General features: G+C 50.7%; 1 protein-coding gene across 1 annotated transcript in view; it reads left to right on the forward strand.

Annotated features, from left to right (window-relative positions):
- The first annotated feature begins 290 nt into the window (after positions 1-290).
- The window catches only part of AHCY (adenosylhomocysteinase), a 24,875-nt gene continuing 9,639 nt past the window's right edge, over positions 291-15,526 (forward strand). Inside the window, exons 1-6 of the mRNA XM_045295520.1 lie at positions 291-398; positions 9,432-9,622; positions 11,057-11,132; positions 12,799-12,948; positions 15,041-15,153; positions 15,503-15,524. Of these exons, the coding sequence (XP_045151455.1) occupies positions 371-398; positions 9,432-9,622; positions 11,057-11,132; positions 12,799-12,948; positions 15,041-15,153; positions 15,503-15,524 (580 nt within the window). The 5' untranslated portion in view covers positions 291-370. The remainder of the gene's footprint in view (positions 399-9,431; positions 9,623-11,056; positions 11,133-12,798; positions 12,949-15,040; positions 15,154-15,502; positions 15,525-15,526) is intronic.

Genomic DNA, 15,526 nt, shown 5'->3' on the forward strand with positions numbered 1-15,526 from the left:
TAGGAAGTGAATTGGCTGAAATTCCAGTTCAATTCGGTTTCAGTGGCTGATGGAATGAAAACATGACCTAGGCTAGTTTTCCAGTCTCTCCTAACAGCCTTCCAGAATTCCGAACGCTGGGCAACGGGCCGCGTGCAATCACATCTGGGCTCTGAGCAAAGAACGAAGTCCGTTCCGGCTCCGCCCCCTGCCTTTGGGCCCCGCCCCGGGCGGTTGCGCCCGAACGGACTCATGAATATGCAAGTCAGAAGATATTTAAAGGCGCCGCCACCACGCGCAGGTCCCTGCCCGGCGCCGCCTGCCCAGTGCTCCTCTCAGCTTGAGTCCGGCCCCCTCTGCCCTTGCCCTTCCGTGCCGAAACGCCGCCAACATGACGGAGAAACTGCCCTACAAAGTCGGTGAGTTCTAGGACATTCAATGGCTGCGTCCGCCCTCCGTTCGCCCGCGGCCTGTAGCGGGCGGCACTGGCCTGGGGCGCCTAGGACCCCCATGTTCCGCAGGCTAGACGCTATCCTGCTCACGCGAGGCCACCTGGGGCTTGGAGTCCTCCCGCCGCGGTGTGCCGCGCTCCAGCGCAGGCCGCGGACTACAACTCCCGGCGACCCCTGCGAGGCTCGGTGCAGCCGCGCGGACTCTGGACCCGCGCACAGGCGGCGTGTTCCGCCCGGAGCCAACCCGAGCTGGCGCTGAGCGTACGCCTGATTTTGGTCTTGAACATATGGGGTTTGCAGGATGTACGTTATAGGGTTCAATTCCTGCCTCTTGGGCCTGGCCCGACCCTGGCCAGCTGGGACAGCTGCTCATCTTTTGGGCGAAAGTCTAAACGCTGAAGCACGTGAGGGGAGGCCTGGAGAGTGAGCCGCGCTGGGCCACCCACCGGGCATGTTGGGCTAGTTGCCCGCCTGGCCAACAAGGACAGTTGTGCATACTCTTTCGAAAGGAAAAGACAAAGAAACAATGGTTAGAAAAACCCCGCTCTCTGATACCCTGGGGGTTGGTCTTTGTTGGGCATTTGCTGTGGGATTAGCACTTACAGCATTATTCGAGATTAAATCAGTGTATTCTCACGGCGCTTTGGGGTAGGGACTTTTACATGTTAAATTTTGCAGACATATACGGAAATCCAACGGAATCACGTTCACGTGCCCACGCGCTTGCAATTGGGAGTAGTGGAGCAGGGTTTTAATTCAGGCGCTTTAGACCTCTCAGAGCCCACCCCTTTCACCACTGTCTGGAAGTGTGTGTACACTTGGGATACTCTAATACATTTAAGGGGTAAAACAAACAAACTATCGGTCTGGGCTGGCCCCAAACCCCAACCAAACATATTGCCATTCTGACTCATAGGAACCTTATAGGATAGGGTAGAACTGCTGCGCCTTTGGGCTTCCAAGAGTGTAAACCTTTGGGGGAGTAGACAGCCTAGTCTTTCTGCCCTATGCTGGTTAACAGTTTTTGGGAGTGTAACCTCTTATGGGAGTAGAAAGCTTTGTCTTTCTCCCTGGGAATGGCTGGTGGTTTTGAACTACTGAACGTACACAGTTAGCAGCCCAACACGGAACCACTATGCCACCAGCGCTCCTTTGGTTAGCAGTTTTTAAACAACTTGATACTTGAGACTTATGGGAGGCTTGCTTTGTAGCTGGTGATCTGCACACATGTAACTGTTAGAGGCGGGAGCCATCCCGTTTTACCGATGAGGCAACAGGCCGTTGGAGGAAGTGACTGGTTAAGGTGATCTATAAATCTTGTCAAAATAGTAGTTCTGTGTTGAAATTGCAGCCCAGAAAGGTGAAGTCAATGTCACGTGGGTGGCCCAGCTGGACGGGGCAAGGAGTTTGGTAATACTGTGGGAAATCAGTGGGTGAGAGTTGGGAACATTGGGTTGTTGGTGGGAATTCCCTGTGCGTTTTGGAAGTGGGAAAGCTTGACTGGCTGGGTAGAGGTGGAGGAAGGACACCCCATCAAAGAGGGAATACTATACTAGGCATTGTCCAAATGGCATCTTTAACCATCAGCATAGCTGGTAGGGACGATGATCTCCCCTTTACGGGTTTAGCTGTTCCTGTTGCCTTGTCTTCAGCTCCCCTGGAAACCATGAGCTCTAGAGCAGTGGTTCTCAACCTTCCTAATGCCTCGAGCCTTTAGTACAGTTCCTCATGTTGTGGTGACTCCCCAACCGTAAAATTATTTTCATTGCTACTTCATAACTGTAATTTTGCTACTGTTATCAATTGGGGGACCCCTGTGAAAGGGTTGTTCAACCTCCAAAGAGGGTTGAGACCCACAGGTTGAGAACCGCTGCTCGAGAGCATTCACAGCATCCCTAGAGTTGGGGGGCTCTGTAGAAAGAAATTCTGAGTTCAGGGCGATGAAGGTAATGAAGCTTCAGGGACTGGTGGTGCTGGTGGGGAAGAGGACGCAGGACAGGACACAATGCATCTTCCCGTAGAAGACCTCTGGCTCAAGCCCCACCTGGTCCCTAGTCCCTAACGGGCTGAGACCTGGGGCACACACCTCTAGGCCTTGTCCTTATTAAGGCTAGGGAGTAAGAGTGAGCACAGACTTGTTTCATTTTCCCTCCCCTCCCCACAGGCCCAAGGTAAGAAACCTGATGGTACTTTGAGTTGTTAATAGTAAGACCCATCAGATAAGGCTGACTGCTTCTGCAAAGATCTGCAGGCAGTGATTCGATGGCACTGGGTTTGCCCTTGTGTTTGTGCTCACGTCAGCCCCTTTTGTGTGCCTCCTGTCATTTGGTTCTTGCAACAGCTATGGTTAGCAAACATTTGCTGACCCTTCTCTGCCAGACGCTCCCTATTGGAGACTGGAGATACAAATGTGACCCGAGGGCCATGTGGAAAGACACACATAGAAAACGTGGGATTCGTGTCTCCATGGCTACCATCCCAGTTTTTTTTCCCCTCACAGGTTTCTTGCTCTAGAGTTCCTGGCAGCAGCCAGTGAGTCTCTTCTGAAGATACCCTGTCATGATCCTTCCCAGAAAACTCACAGGGCTTCTCACCTCCCTGGGAATCAAATCCCGACTCATGGTTTTGATCCTTTCCCTCTGTCAGCCAGGAGCCCCTGTGGCCCATAGTGGTTACCCATTGGGTTGCTAACGGCAAGGTCAGCAGTTTGAAACCACCAGCTGCTCTGCAGGAGAAAGACTAGGTTTTCCACTCTGGGAGAGTTAAATCCACAGGAGCATTTCTACCCTGTGCTAGAGGGTCGTTGTGAGTTGGAATCGGCTTGATGGCAGCGAGTTTGGCTTGGTTTACTCTGTCACCCTGGCACACCTGTGGTTCCTCCTTAGGAAGTTACTGGATTCTTTCTTACGCCCATGTTTTCGCTGAGCACCTGTTATGTGCCATGTAGCGGGGGTGGGGTGGGGTGTGGGATCCATTCAGGCCAAGGAAAAACTGCTGGAGTAAAATCCTCGAAGTTGAGAGTAAGCTTCCCACCCTCAGCTTGTTGGAGTAAAAAGGTTCTGTGGTGAAGCAGTGAGCGAAAAGGTGAAGGTGGGGAGAGGAGACCAGGTGAACAGTTAGGATTTGATTCATTGGCACGAGAAGCCTCTCTCATTTTTAAGCAAACACATTAGGAGTAATAGTAATATAGCTTAACATTTTAAAAGCTGGCCTGGTTGCTGTGGGGGGACAGTAAATGGAGATGGGAAGGAGACTGCTTCTGTTCAATTGAAAGTGGTGGTTTGGATAAAGGTGGGATCCATGGTTGGATTGCATAATGCCAGGGGGCTTCACAGAGACTGTGGATGTGAAGTCTTTTTTTTTTTTTTTTGTGAAGTCTTTTTTTTTAAACAGTTTTATGGGCATATAATCCACATAACCTACAATTCAATCGTTTAATCATATTAAAAAGAGTTGTGCAATCATCACGTTTTAGAACCTTTTCTTCTTTCTTGTACTCATTGTTATTAGCTCCCCACTTTCCCCCAACCACCCTTGCTATACCCCCAAGAAATCATTAATCCAGTTCCTGTCTATAAATTCCCCTATTCCTAGATTTCATATACAGAAAAGGATTTTTTTAAAAACCCAACATCAAAACAACAGGAAAACCTCAGTAGAACAGAAAGCAGAACATCAAAAAACTATAACAAATTTAACATGGGTCAAAACCTGACTGTATCTATAGTAATCCACTTACGGATATGAGTTCTTTGGATGTAAAACTGATAATCTGCCCAATCCACAGTTAGAAGCTTAAAAGAACCAAACCAAACAAAAAGCTGTGGGAGAAAAAAATATCCCCATGATCCTTTTCTTCCTTTTCCCCACTAACTTTCTGATGCTTTCTCATCTTATTTAGGATGTTGAGGTAACAATAAGCTGATGGGTTGGCGAGGGGTGAGGGGAAAAGAGGAGTCAAGAAATCTTAAGTTTGTGACCAGAGTGATTGTTAGGACCATGGGTTCTGTGCTTAAAAACGGAAGGTTTGGGAGAGTAACTGCTCGAGGGCACATCAGAGGACCATGAATCAAAGATGACAAGCCATTATAAATGCCAAGTAGAGATGCTGCATGGACAGTTTTAAGCTGGGGTGGGGATGGGTAAGATTGGGCCTCAGGAGAAATACAGGGGTAGGGGCAGGCATCACTGTATAGAGCAGTGGTTCTCAACCTGTGGGTCTTGACCCCTTTGGGGCTTGAATGACCCTTTCATAGGGGTCACCTAACACCATTGGAAAACACATAAATATTTAGCAATATATAATTACATATTATTTTGTAATTAATTACTATGCTTTAATTATGTTCAATTTGTAACAATGAAAATACATCCTGCATAGCAAAGTATTCCCTCAATGCAAGAACACTTTGTTCTATTAAACTGGCAATCCATGATGCTCACCTTCACGACATGATCTGAAGACAAAGTGGGTGCATAAGCAAATGTGGTGAAGAAAGCTGATGGTGCTCGGCTATCAAAAGATACAGCGTCTGGGGTCTTAAAGGCTTGAAGGTAAACAAGCGCATATCTAGCTCAGAAGCAACAAAGTCCACATGGAAGAAGCACACCAGCCTGTGTGACCACAAGGTGCCCAAAGGATCAGTTACCAGGCATCAAAGAACAAAAAATCAAATCATTGTGAATGAGGGGGAGTGCAGATTGGGGACCCAAGACCCTTCTGTAGACACCTGGACATCCCCTTACAGAAGGGTCTCTGGTAGGAGACAAGCCAGTCAGGGTGCAGTGTAGCAATGATGAAATATACAACTTTCCTCTAGTACCTTACAAATATGGCTAGACCAGAGGATGTACACTGGTATAGATAGGAACTGGAAACAGGGAATCCAGGACAGATGACCCCTTCAGGACCAGTGCTGAGAGTGGCGATACCAGGAGGGTGGAGGAAGGGTGGGGTGGAAAGGGGGAACCGATTACAACAATCTATATAAAATCTCCTCCCTGGGAGACGGACAGTAGAAAAGTGGGTGAAGGGAGACGTGAGACAGTGTCAGATGACAAAATAATAATTTATAAATTATCAAGGGTTCATGAGGGGGGGTGGGGAGGGAGAGGGAAAAAATGAGCTGATATCAAGGGCTCAAGTAGAAAGTAAATGTTTTGAGAATGATGATGGCAACAAATGTACAAATGTGCTGGACCTGATGTATGTATGGATTGTGGTAAGAGTTGTACGAGCCCCCAATAAAATGATTAAAAAAAATACATCCTGCATATCAGATATTTACATTATGATTCATAACAGTTATGAAGTAGCAACAAAAATAATTTTATGATTGGGGGTTACGACAACATGAGGAACTGTTATTAAAGGGTTGCGGCATTAGGAAGGTTGAGAACCACTGGTACCGAAGGTTTGTAAAGGCTGGAGATCAGAGGAGCGCATCCATGATTAATCAGGGATGTAGTTTGAAGACCACATGAAGTTCCCTCCTTGGAATCCACTTAATCCTTCCTTGTCATAGAAGATAAGGAAGGCTTTCCAGTGAGGTGTGAACATAGATAACTGGGCTGTCACGATTTGGCCATCAGGCTGGGCTTTGGAGATCTTGAAGAGCAATTTCAATCTCAAGGTGAGAGGATCAGACCAGCTCTTCTATTGTAATAGGAAAGAATGTCCATTCTGCAGCTACACAGTAATGAGGATTAGTGGATTCCACAGAGGGAAAGTGGCATGGTTCTGAATTCTCAGTGAGCTGGGAAGTGAGGTCAGTTGTGAGTGACCTGTGTTAGTCTGGGTAGACTAGAGAAACAAATTCATAAACACGCATATGTGTATAAGAAAGAGCTTTATATACAAGAGCAGTTGACTAATGAGAAAACATTCAGCAGTCCAGATCAAGTCTATAAGTCCAATATTAGCCAATATGTCCAATTTCAATCTATAAATTCCTCTTCAGGCTCACGAGACACATGCAATGACACCAAATGCAGGAAGATCACAGGCCAGTGGGTGCAAAGTCTTATGGATCCAGTGGTGGTAGAAGCCTCTCAGCACTGGCAGGGGTCTCCGTGTGGCTTCTCCGGCTCCAGAGGTCACCAGCTATATCAGCGTTGTGTCATGTGTCTTGTCAGTAGAGTGTCTCTCCGGGAGTGAGTTGAGAGAGTCTCTCCCACCTCCAAGGAGGAAATCCAGGAATTCCCAGAATCCTCAGGGCTAGGCCATCCAATGAAGCATTTATTGGGACATGTAATTCGGGTTGCTGGAGTGTGCTGGGTGTCGCCTTGAGGTTAGGTTTCCAGTGACACCTGTTGGTGCGGCTGTGATTTTCCTCCTGCTGGGCTCACCGGCTTAGTGTAAAGCATTGGCTTTCAGTAGAGTGGGAGTTTTTCCAAGCACGTTCTTTGAGGGACAGCAGGCAAGCTTTTCGAGGGCTTGATGGCCAGTGGAGGGTGGTGGGCAGTGGAAGGCAGAAGGTGACAATATTGGGAGGGGCCCAGAAGACCAGGATGTTGCGATATTGAATGGATTCAGTCGCTGACAGGCTGCTCCCATGGAAGAGTTAGGGCTCTACACAAGTGTTTCCTCAAGTGGGTGATAGCACCCCCTGGGGGGCGCTGCAACCCTCCAGAGGGGCTGCAAAACGGATACCCATGCTTTATCCTGGATTATGGGCTGGGTGACATAGTACAAAAGTTTTCAGTTGCCAGAGGGGCTCTGTAAGCCAAGCAAACTATGATCTAGAGCAGCGGTTCTCAACCTGTGGGTCGCGAACCCTTTGGGGGTTGAATAACTTTCATGGGGTCGCCCGATTCATAACAGTAGCAAAATTACAGTGATGAAGTAGCAACGAAAATCATTTTATGGTTGGGGGTCACCACAGCATGAGAAACTGTATTAAAGGGTTGAGGCATTAGGAAGGTTGGGAACCACTGATCTAGAGGGACAAGGTCAGAAGATTGTAATCAAGATTTCCAAGAGATAGACATCAGTGTATGGCCTATCGAGGGCAGTGGGGCGGGGAGCAGTGGGAGTGGACCTTCCCATGGAGGAGGATTATTTCATCTTGAGCATTGTTTAGATGCATAGCTGGAAGCATATTTTCCACCCTAGCTAGGTTTCTCTACAGAGAATACACTTACCCCTTTGGTGACTGGCCGATTCTAAGCTTTATAAAGATAAAAGTCACCAGGCATTCCCTGCCCCTTGAATCCCGAGCCCATTGACTCCAGTTAACCAGGGGAAATTTATAAGCATGCCCGCAGATTTTTTTTATATCATTTTATTAGGAGCTCATATAACTTTTTTCACAATCCATACATACATCAGTTGTGTAAAGCACATTTGTACATTCATTGCCCTCATCACTTTCAGAACATTTGCTCTTCACCTAAGCCCCTGGCATCAGCTCCTCATTTTCCCCCTCCCTCATGAGCTCTTGATAATTTATAAATTATTATTTTGTCATATCTTGCCCTGTCCGATGTCTCTCCTCACCCACTTTTCTGTTGTCCGTCCCCCAGGGAGGAGGTCACATGTAGATCCTTATAATCTGTCCCCCCTTTCCAACCCACTCTCCCTCAACGCTCCCAGTATCGCCACTCACACCACTGGTCCTGAAGAGATCATTTGCCCTGGATTCCCTGTGTTTCCAGTTCCTATCTGTACCAGTGTACATCCTGTGGTCTAGCCAGATTTGTAAGGTAGAATTGGGATCATAATAGTGGGGGAGGGGGGAGAGTCTCCTCCTGAGACCCTTCTGTAAGGGGATGTCCAGTGGCCTACCCACAGATTCTTAATGAAATACAAAAAAATAGAAACCAAATTCACTGCCATCGAGTCATTGCTGACTCATAGTGACCCCGTAGGATAAGGTAGAACTTGGTAGAAAAAGGTAGAAACTCCCCTGTGAATTTCTGAGACTAAAACTCTTTACAGGAGTAGAAAGCCCTTCTTTCACCCATGGAGCAGTTGGTGGTTTTGAACTTGGAACCTTGCAGTAAGCAACTCAATGCTTTATCCACTATGCCACTAGGGCACCCACCTATCAAGAAAGAAGTTATCATTAGGGAAAGGCTGACCCAGGGTATGCTTTTTGGAATGGACCACTGAGGTGGGGGAGGGACCAGTGTGAGCTCTTTGGAGGAAAAAGTAAGGAGATAGTCCTGTCTGAGAATTGGGCAAATGTGAGACAATTGGAGTGGGAGGTAGAAGCTAAAACATAACCTTTGTTACTAATAACATTTACGCCAGAGGACACAAATTTGCGTAAAAGCCCAAATGAGCCTGAAAACAGACCCTCGGAATTGAGTTAGAGGCGGTCTGAGCTGGGCCTCTCGCTGTGTGGATGAGCCTCTTGCAGGCACGTCTGCTGGGCCGCGCAGGAGGGAAGAGCTGAACTCAGCATGCCTAGTGTGAGTCCTCCAAGGTCAGGCCACTCCACGCCCTCCACGCCCTCCACCCCAGTGCAGAGAGAAGCTAAAAGAGTACACAGCTGAGCTCCCTCCATGTGGGAAGAAACCTTGGGAGCGGGGAAGAGGTGATTTTTCACCTATCTTAAGCGAGGTCAGGGAACTTATTGTAGGAGATGTGGAAGTGACCACGTAGGATGACCTGGAGAGGAAGATGGCGAGTCAGGAGCTAACAACCTCTAACAAATGAGGGGAGCGGTGACCAGGTAGTGGTGGGAGGAACAGAGTCTGACAGCTATTTGTCAAAGGGGTACTTGGCTGGGTTGTAACATTTATGCCCTGGTGCGGTTATTTGTTTTCTCGTTAGGCCGGAAGCAGCAGTTGGGCAGAGATGATGCCTTTCTTTTTCTGATGCTGACGCCCTAGTGCCCTGGCTCCCTCGATCGGTCCTTGTCCGATCGGTCCTTGTCGCATGACTCGGAGGTTGCAGGGACCCATCGCTAAGCTCTTGTGTATTGAGTCCGCGAGCGCCTCATGGTGAGTGGGCTGAGGCGACTCACGGACCCCCATCCATCTTCACCCCTCTAGCTGACATCAGCCTGGCCGCCTGGGGACGTAAGGCCCTGGACATTGCAGAGAACGAGATGCCTGGACTGATGCGCATGCGTGAGATGTACTCCACCTCCAAGCCGCTGAAGGGTGCCCGCATTGCGGGGTGCCTGCACATGACCGTGGAGACAGCTGTCCTTATTGAGACCCTTGTCGCCCTGGGAGCTGAGGTGAGGCCCAAGCTGAGCGGCTCCAGACAGCTGCCTTGCCCTCTCTGGGGTCTGCCAGGGTAGAAGAAGACCATGTAGGGAGCGGAACCTGTCACTTGTTTTCTTTCCCTCTCCCATTGCTGCTGACCTCCCCCTTTAAAAAAATATGTTTTCATTCAGTTGTATTAAGATTTGTCTGGTCCGCACCACTCCTGCTCATTGTTGTTCGCTCCCGTTCCCCCTGCCATGCCCCTAGGCAATTACCCATCCAGTTACTCTGCTGGGTTGTCACAGACACAGAATCATACAAAACACCGGCAGGAAGCAGACAAACACACTCAACAGCAATATGACTAGGTGAACCAGGAAAACTTCCATCACAAAGAAAGCAGGAAATAGGAAAAACGGAAACAACTTTAAAGTGGGTCAGAAGGGAGATCAAATGATCAGGGAGATACCGGTGGGGCTACACTTTCTGGTGGGAAGATGCCCGGCCTGGTTGCCCCCAACTCACATCCTCTTCACTGAGGAGCGCCCCCCCAAAAAACTCTACTCCACAATCCCAGTTAGCCATCTTAGGAGTGCTTCTCGTGTACTCTTGTTGGGTCAGGTGCCTGTCTTGGAGCAGTCTTCCTGCCAGAAGGATGAGGTGCTCTGACTGGTTCAGCTTGGGACATGTGTACCAATGATTAGAAGCTCTTCCAAGCTTTTGGGGAGTTGAGGAGCAGCCAGGTGGTTCCCCAAAAGGAAGATGGGATTCAGGGCAGCCAATACTAACAGTACTCTTAAGGTTCAATTCTGAGACCACTTCTTTACTGTCAACATTCACTTTCTTGGTGGTCTAGGTTAATGGCTTACACACTGGCCCCCTGGTAATGGCTCCCAAATATATCTACTACTATCCTGGATTTCTCCCCAGGATGTTACCAATCTATCAGCTCCACTTGCAGGCCTCCAACTTAAAACCAAGAGGGTTTCGTGCACCCCTCTCCCCTAACCTGAGCCTTCCCCACATCAGTAAATGGAAACGCTAGTATTGTAGGTTCTGTTGGTTCAAGAACCTTGGGTTCTGTCTCGATCACCTACAGCTCATCCCTCAGCGAGTCTTGTCGGTTCCATGTTCAGAATAAACCCATGTTTGACAGCTTCTCATCACCTCCCCTCTTCCTGCCACATTTCTCGCCTGGACTCCTCTGAGCTCCTTGCTTCTGCCCGTTTCTTGCTATAGTTCATGCCCCTTGCAGCACCAGAGCGATGTTTTACGACATCACACGGATCTTACCGTGCTCTGGTTCCCATCTGCCCATTCACCCAGGGTCACCGGCTTATAGTCACTGGGCCTAAATCCCAACTATCTCACTCTCCAACCCAGGGCTTTTCCTCTCTCCCTGCCCAGGGGCCCTGGTGCTTCTGGGCCCTCAGTGACCAGCAGCCCTGTCTTACCGGCTCTTGCAGGTGCAGTGGTCCAGCTGCAACATCTTTTCCACCCAGGACCATGCAGCAGCTGCCATTGCCAAGGCTGGCATTCCAGGTGAGTCCTGCTTGATACTGGGGGTCTGGGCATGTGTGAAGGAAGGGACCCGGTGCTTCCCTGTTCATTCGGCTGACTCCTGGAGGGACAGACTTTGCTGCAATGATGGAGGAGAGCCATGCTCACAGAATCCATGGGAAAGGGCCATTTGGTCCAGTTTTCATCTTGCCAGGTGGATATCGGCCCAGCCCAGGTCATGGGACCAGGAACAGTAGTGTCTTAAAATTGGGAACCCATGATAGAGACGGGGCAGCCTCTTAAAGGAAGGGTGGTGAGAGTCTCTCTCCAGAAGAACTGGGGAAGCATATGGTCAGAAGAAAGCCCCAAAGGTTACTGGCTAAGGTTGGGTGGTTTAGAACAAGAGCTTCTTAAACTAGGGGTCACCACCCTATATTGGGGGGCGGGGGGGTGAAGAAACTTGGCAACTGGAAAAGGTTTCTGAATGCGCGATGGCCAAACATTAGTCTAGAATTAGCTGTAAGGAACGGCAGGTGTTTCTGGCACGCTTGCCTGTGTGGCAGATCTCCCAGGCGAAAAGGGATTGGGAGTGGGGAAAAGTTTCAGCTGCCCTGGTCTGGAAGACTGGGGAGGACCAGGTCGAAAGTGGAAAGACTTGTCTGCAGGCTGCTGGAGAAAGGAGCACATGACTGCCTGGGCTTGGGGACTGGAGTGGTCCGAGTAGACAGTAATTGGATAAGACAGTTGAGATACCCTTTTACCTGGTACAGGTGGAGGAGGGAGGATGCCAGGGAAGATTGGCCTGAGCGGGACAGACACCTCCCCCACTCTTCCCTGCTCTCCTGGGAGAGGCTGTGTTTTCGAAACCATGGTCGGCCCCAGTTGGGAGGTAGGGCAGCTGGCCCTGCTCGGCTGGCCTCCTTTGATCACAGGAGGCTTGTGGGAGCCTCACACCTGTGTCCCAGTCATATCTTGTGGTGGGAGGAGCTTAGTGTGGAGGTCACGAGCCCTGTACCGGCTCTGGATTGCCATGCTGAGTGACTCATGCATGTCTGAGCCCCTCTCAGGGCATCTGCAACAATGGTGGCAGTGCCTGCCTTACTGGGGGTCCTGGGAGGAGAGAGCAGAAGGGGCCATGATGCCAGCTTTAAGAGAGTACTGGCTGACACAATGTCTTTCAGACATAATGGCTACCAGTAGTACGTTTTTGGTGAGATTTTGCTTGGGACCACTCACCACAAAGGCCGCTGGCCCTGGGGTCCTGTCTGAGCAGAGTAGACCCTGGGTCTTGCCTCAGATTCAGGGTCACACTGATGCTGGGTATGACCCCTCGCCTTGTGGCTGCCCTCAACCAGGAGCAGCTGGCATGGTGGATGGAAGCCCTGCCCGCTGTGGATTGATGCTCTGGTCCAGGGTCCAGGCAGAATGAGGATGAAAACTTAATTCCAGATAGTCACACAAGGAAAGCGGAGGCTCAGAGAAGTGAGGCGATTGACCCAGGGTCACACAACTGAAGAACAACAGACCCAGCATTTGAGTTTGGATTTCCCTGGCTCCATTCTGGGTCCTTAGCACAGCTGGATCCTTCAGAGGGGGCTGCAGGTGTTGGGGATAGAATCAGGGAGGAGAGAGTATTGACTGCAAGGTGGCTCCCTAGAGTCTGAGCCGGTGGGGAGGGCCAGGTCTGATGGGGCCTCCTGTCCTTTAGTGTATGCCTGGAAGGGCGAAACAGACGAGGAGTACCTATGGTGCATCAAGCAAACGCTGTACTTCAAGGATGGGCCCCTTAACATGATCCTGGATGACGGCGGCGACCTCACCAACCTGATTCACACCAAGTACCCACAGCTCTTGTCGGGTGAGCAGGGTGGGCTGAGGGCTGGCAGCTCGGAGTAGGTCTGCTCGCCCACATGCAGGCAGCAAGTCTGGCAGGACTCCCAGTGCCATAAGCAGCAGATTCCTTGGAGGATGGTGGGCGCCTGCAAGTATGCTGGGGCCTGGCCTGGTGTGGGGCTGGGACAGCCGGGTAGGTGGGGGAGGCCTGGCTGAGATGGCCACCCAACGGCTGAGCCCAGAAGAGCTGGAGAGGAGGAAGCCAAGAGGCAGGGAGAGGGGCAGTGAGTGCAAAGGCCCTGAGGCAGGAAAGGTTTGGCTCTGCAGGAAACAGAAGGAAGCCAGAGACTGGCTTGGTCTTGAGAACAAGGGCAAGCCATTGGAAGCCTTTTGAAGATTTCTCTGAAAAGAGACATGTTTCAGTTGACTGGGGTGGTTGCACAACACAGTGACCCTAATTCAAGTTGGCTGCTGGTTAATAACAAGATAACCCATTGAAAAGAGGGTAAGGTATTTGAATAGATGGAGCTTCCAAAAAGTCATTAGGGGAATGCAAATGAAAACCACAATGATACACTACTTCATACCCACCGGTATGTCTATTGTCAGGAAAAAGAGTTGGTGGGAAAATTGGAATCCTGGTCTGTTGCTGGTAGGAACGGAAATTGGTGCGGCCACTGTGAAAATGGTCTGGTAGCACCTCAAAAAGCTAAACCCAGACTTACCATCTGACCCAGCAGTTCTGTTCCCAGACTGGGCATGAGCCAAAGGTAGAAACAACCCAAATAGATGAACAGCCAGACCACCTGCGGCAGGTCATACAATGGACTGTGATTCAGTCTGAGAGAAATGGAGTCCTGCTACCCCGTGGCTTAATCTTACGAACACTGTCAAGGAAGTCAGACACAAAAGGACAGATAGCGTATACTCCCACTTACATGAACTATCTTAATGGGCAAATGCACCGCAAGTTTATTAATGGCTCCCCAGAAGCTGGGGTAGAAGTAGGGGGCTATTACTTGGGGAATCTACCCACTCCTTGTTATCTGACATGCTAAGGTTTTAAAGACCAGGTTGCTTCTGTGGAAATCAGCGTTATGTAAAACTAGTGACCCAAGGACCCTCGGGTCCCAGGAGCTGTTTCAGACGTGGCCTTGTGGCTCCCTGCCTCTGCGGCGCTCCTCACCTGATCTGTCGCAGCGGTGGTTGGGTCAGGATTTGCAGCCAGGAGGGGCCCTCACCCTCGTCCACCTGGAGGACTTCCTCTCCACAGAAACAGTGCCCCCACCCCGCCCGGACGGCTGGTTCCAGTGCACCCAGATGTGTAAGCAGCAGATCTCCGAGTGCATGTCCCTTTGCCACCTCTGTCGGGCTCGCTGCCCAGAGCTGCGGCTCTGCCACGAGGCTGCCGGGCTGGGGCAGTCGTGGAGCACGCCTGTAGGTTCATGGCCTGAGGCCCCAGCAACCACTCCAGTGTTTTCTTCCCCTTTCTCTTAGAGTTTTATTCACCTCCAAGACTGGGGGGCCAGGGGTGGGATGGGAGAGATCAAAGGACTTGGGACTTAGGGAAAGACTCCCTCAGAACATGTTGGTCCCTTCCTGGCTTCACATGCCGTTTAAGTAGATTTTCCTTGTCATGGAAGTGACATATCTCGGGAGACAGTTGGCCAAGTGAGGAGTGTGCGTACCGAGTTTCCACTCTAGGAGACGGAGGACATTGGAAGTGGGGTGGTAGTTGTGCAACGTGGTGAACGCAGTGGATTGTACACTTAAGATGGTTTGAGTGGGAAGCTCTTGGAGAGGGGCTTGTTGCAGGTAGACCAGCAGAGAGATGATGGAGGCAGGGGAGGGACTATGGCAGGAGGGGCAGAGTGGGCGCTGGCAGGAAGGCTGCTGATTGATTGCTCTTGGGTATCACAAGTGACTTTCAGGCAGGCCTAGTGACTGGGTAGACTGGTGCCAGAGATGAGAACCCAGAAATAAGAGGGGCTCTCATGAGGAATTGGGGTGAGCTTGGGTGTAGGCTCTGGGAAGCTCTTGGGCTCGCCTCCCAGGGTCCTCCCGGTGTGTGAGGATGAGGACTGAGCCTGAGGCCCCGCCTGTCCACCCCCATTCAGGCATTCGGGGGATCTCTGAGGAGACCACGACCGGAGTCCACAACCTGTACAAGATGAAGGCCAATGGGATCCTGAAGGTGCCTGCCATCAACGTCAACGACTCTGTCACCAAGGTGAGCCCTCGGGTGGCGATAGCTCCACTCTTGGCATGGCTCCCGGCACAGCCCAGGAGTAAGCCCTGGAAGAAGTGCCCTCCAGAGGCCGCAGTGTGGAGACCCGAAGCTCTGGGAGTGGGAAAGCTGTCAGACGGAGAACTACAGTGAACACCCAGGCTGGCTGCAGCGTAAGGCTGTTGGGCCAGCAGAGAAAGGCTAAGGAGAAGGCTTGGACGGAGGAGGGTGAGATGTCGAGCGTTGGTGGAAGGCACCTGGCTGGGCCCTGGGAAGACTTGGAGCTCAAGGGGCCCTGGCCCCGGACCCTGCCTTGCCTCCCCTCTCATCCCCTCGGACCCTCTCCTTGCAGAGCAAGTTTGACAACCTCTACGGC

The sequence above is a fragment of the Echinops telfairi genome, unplaced genomic scaffold (assembly GCF_000313985.2).
Source record: "Echinops telfairi isolate 266 unplaced genomic scaffold, ASM31398v2 ScPeMD7_5592;HRSCAF=6446, whole genome shotgun sequence".
NCBI lineage: Eukaryota > Metazoa > Chordata > Mammalia > Afrosoricida > Tenrecidae > Echinops > Echinops telfairi.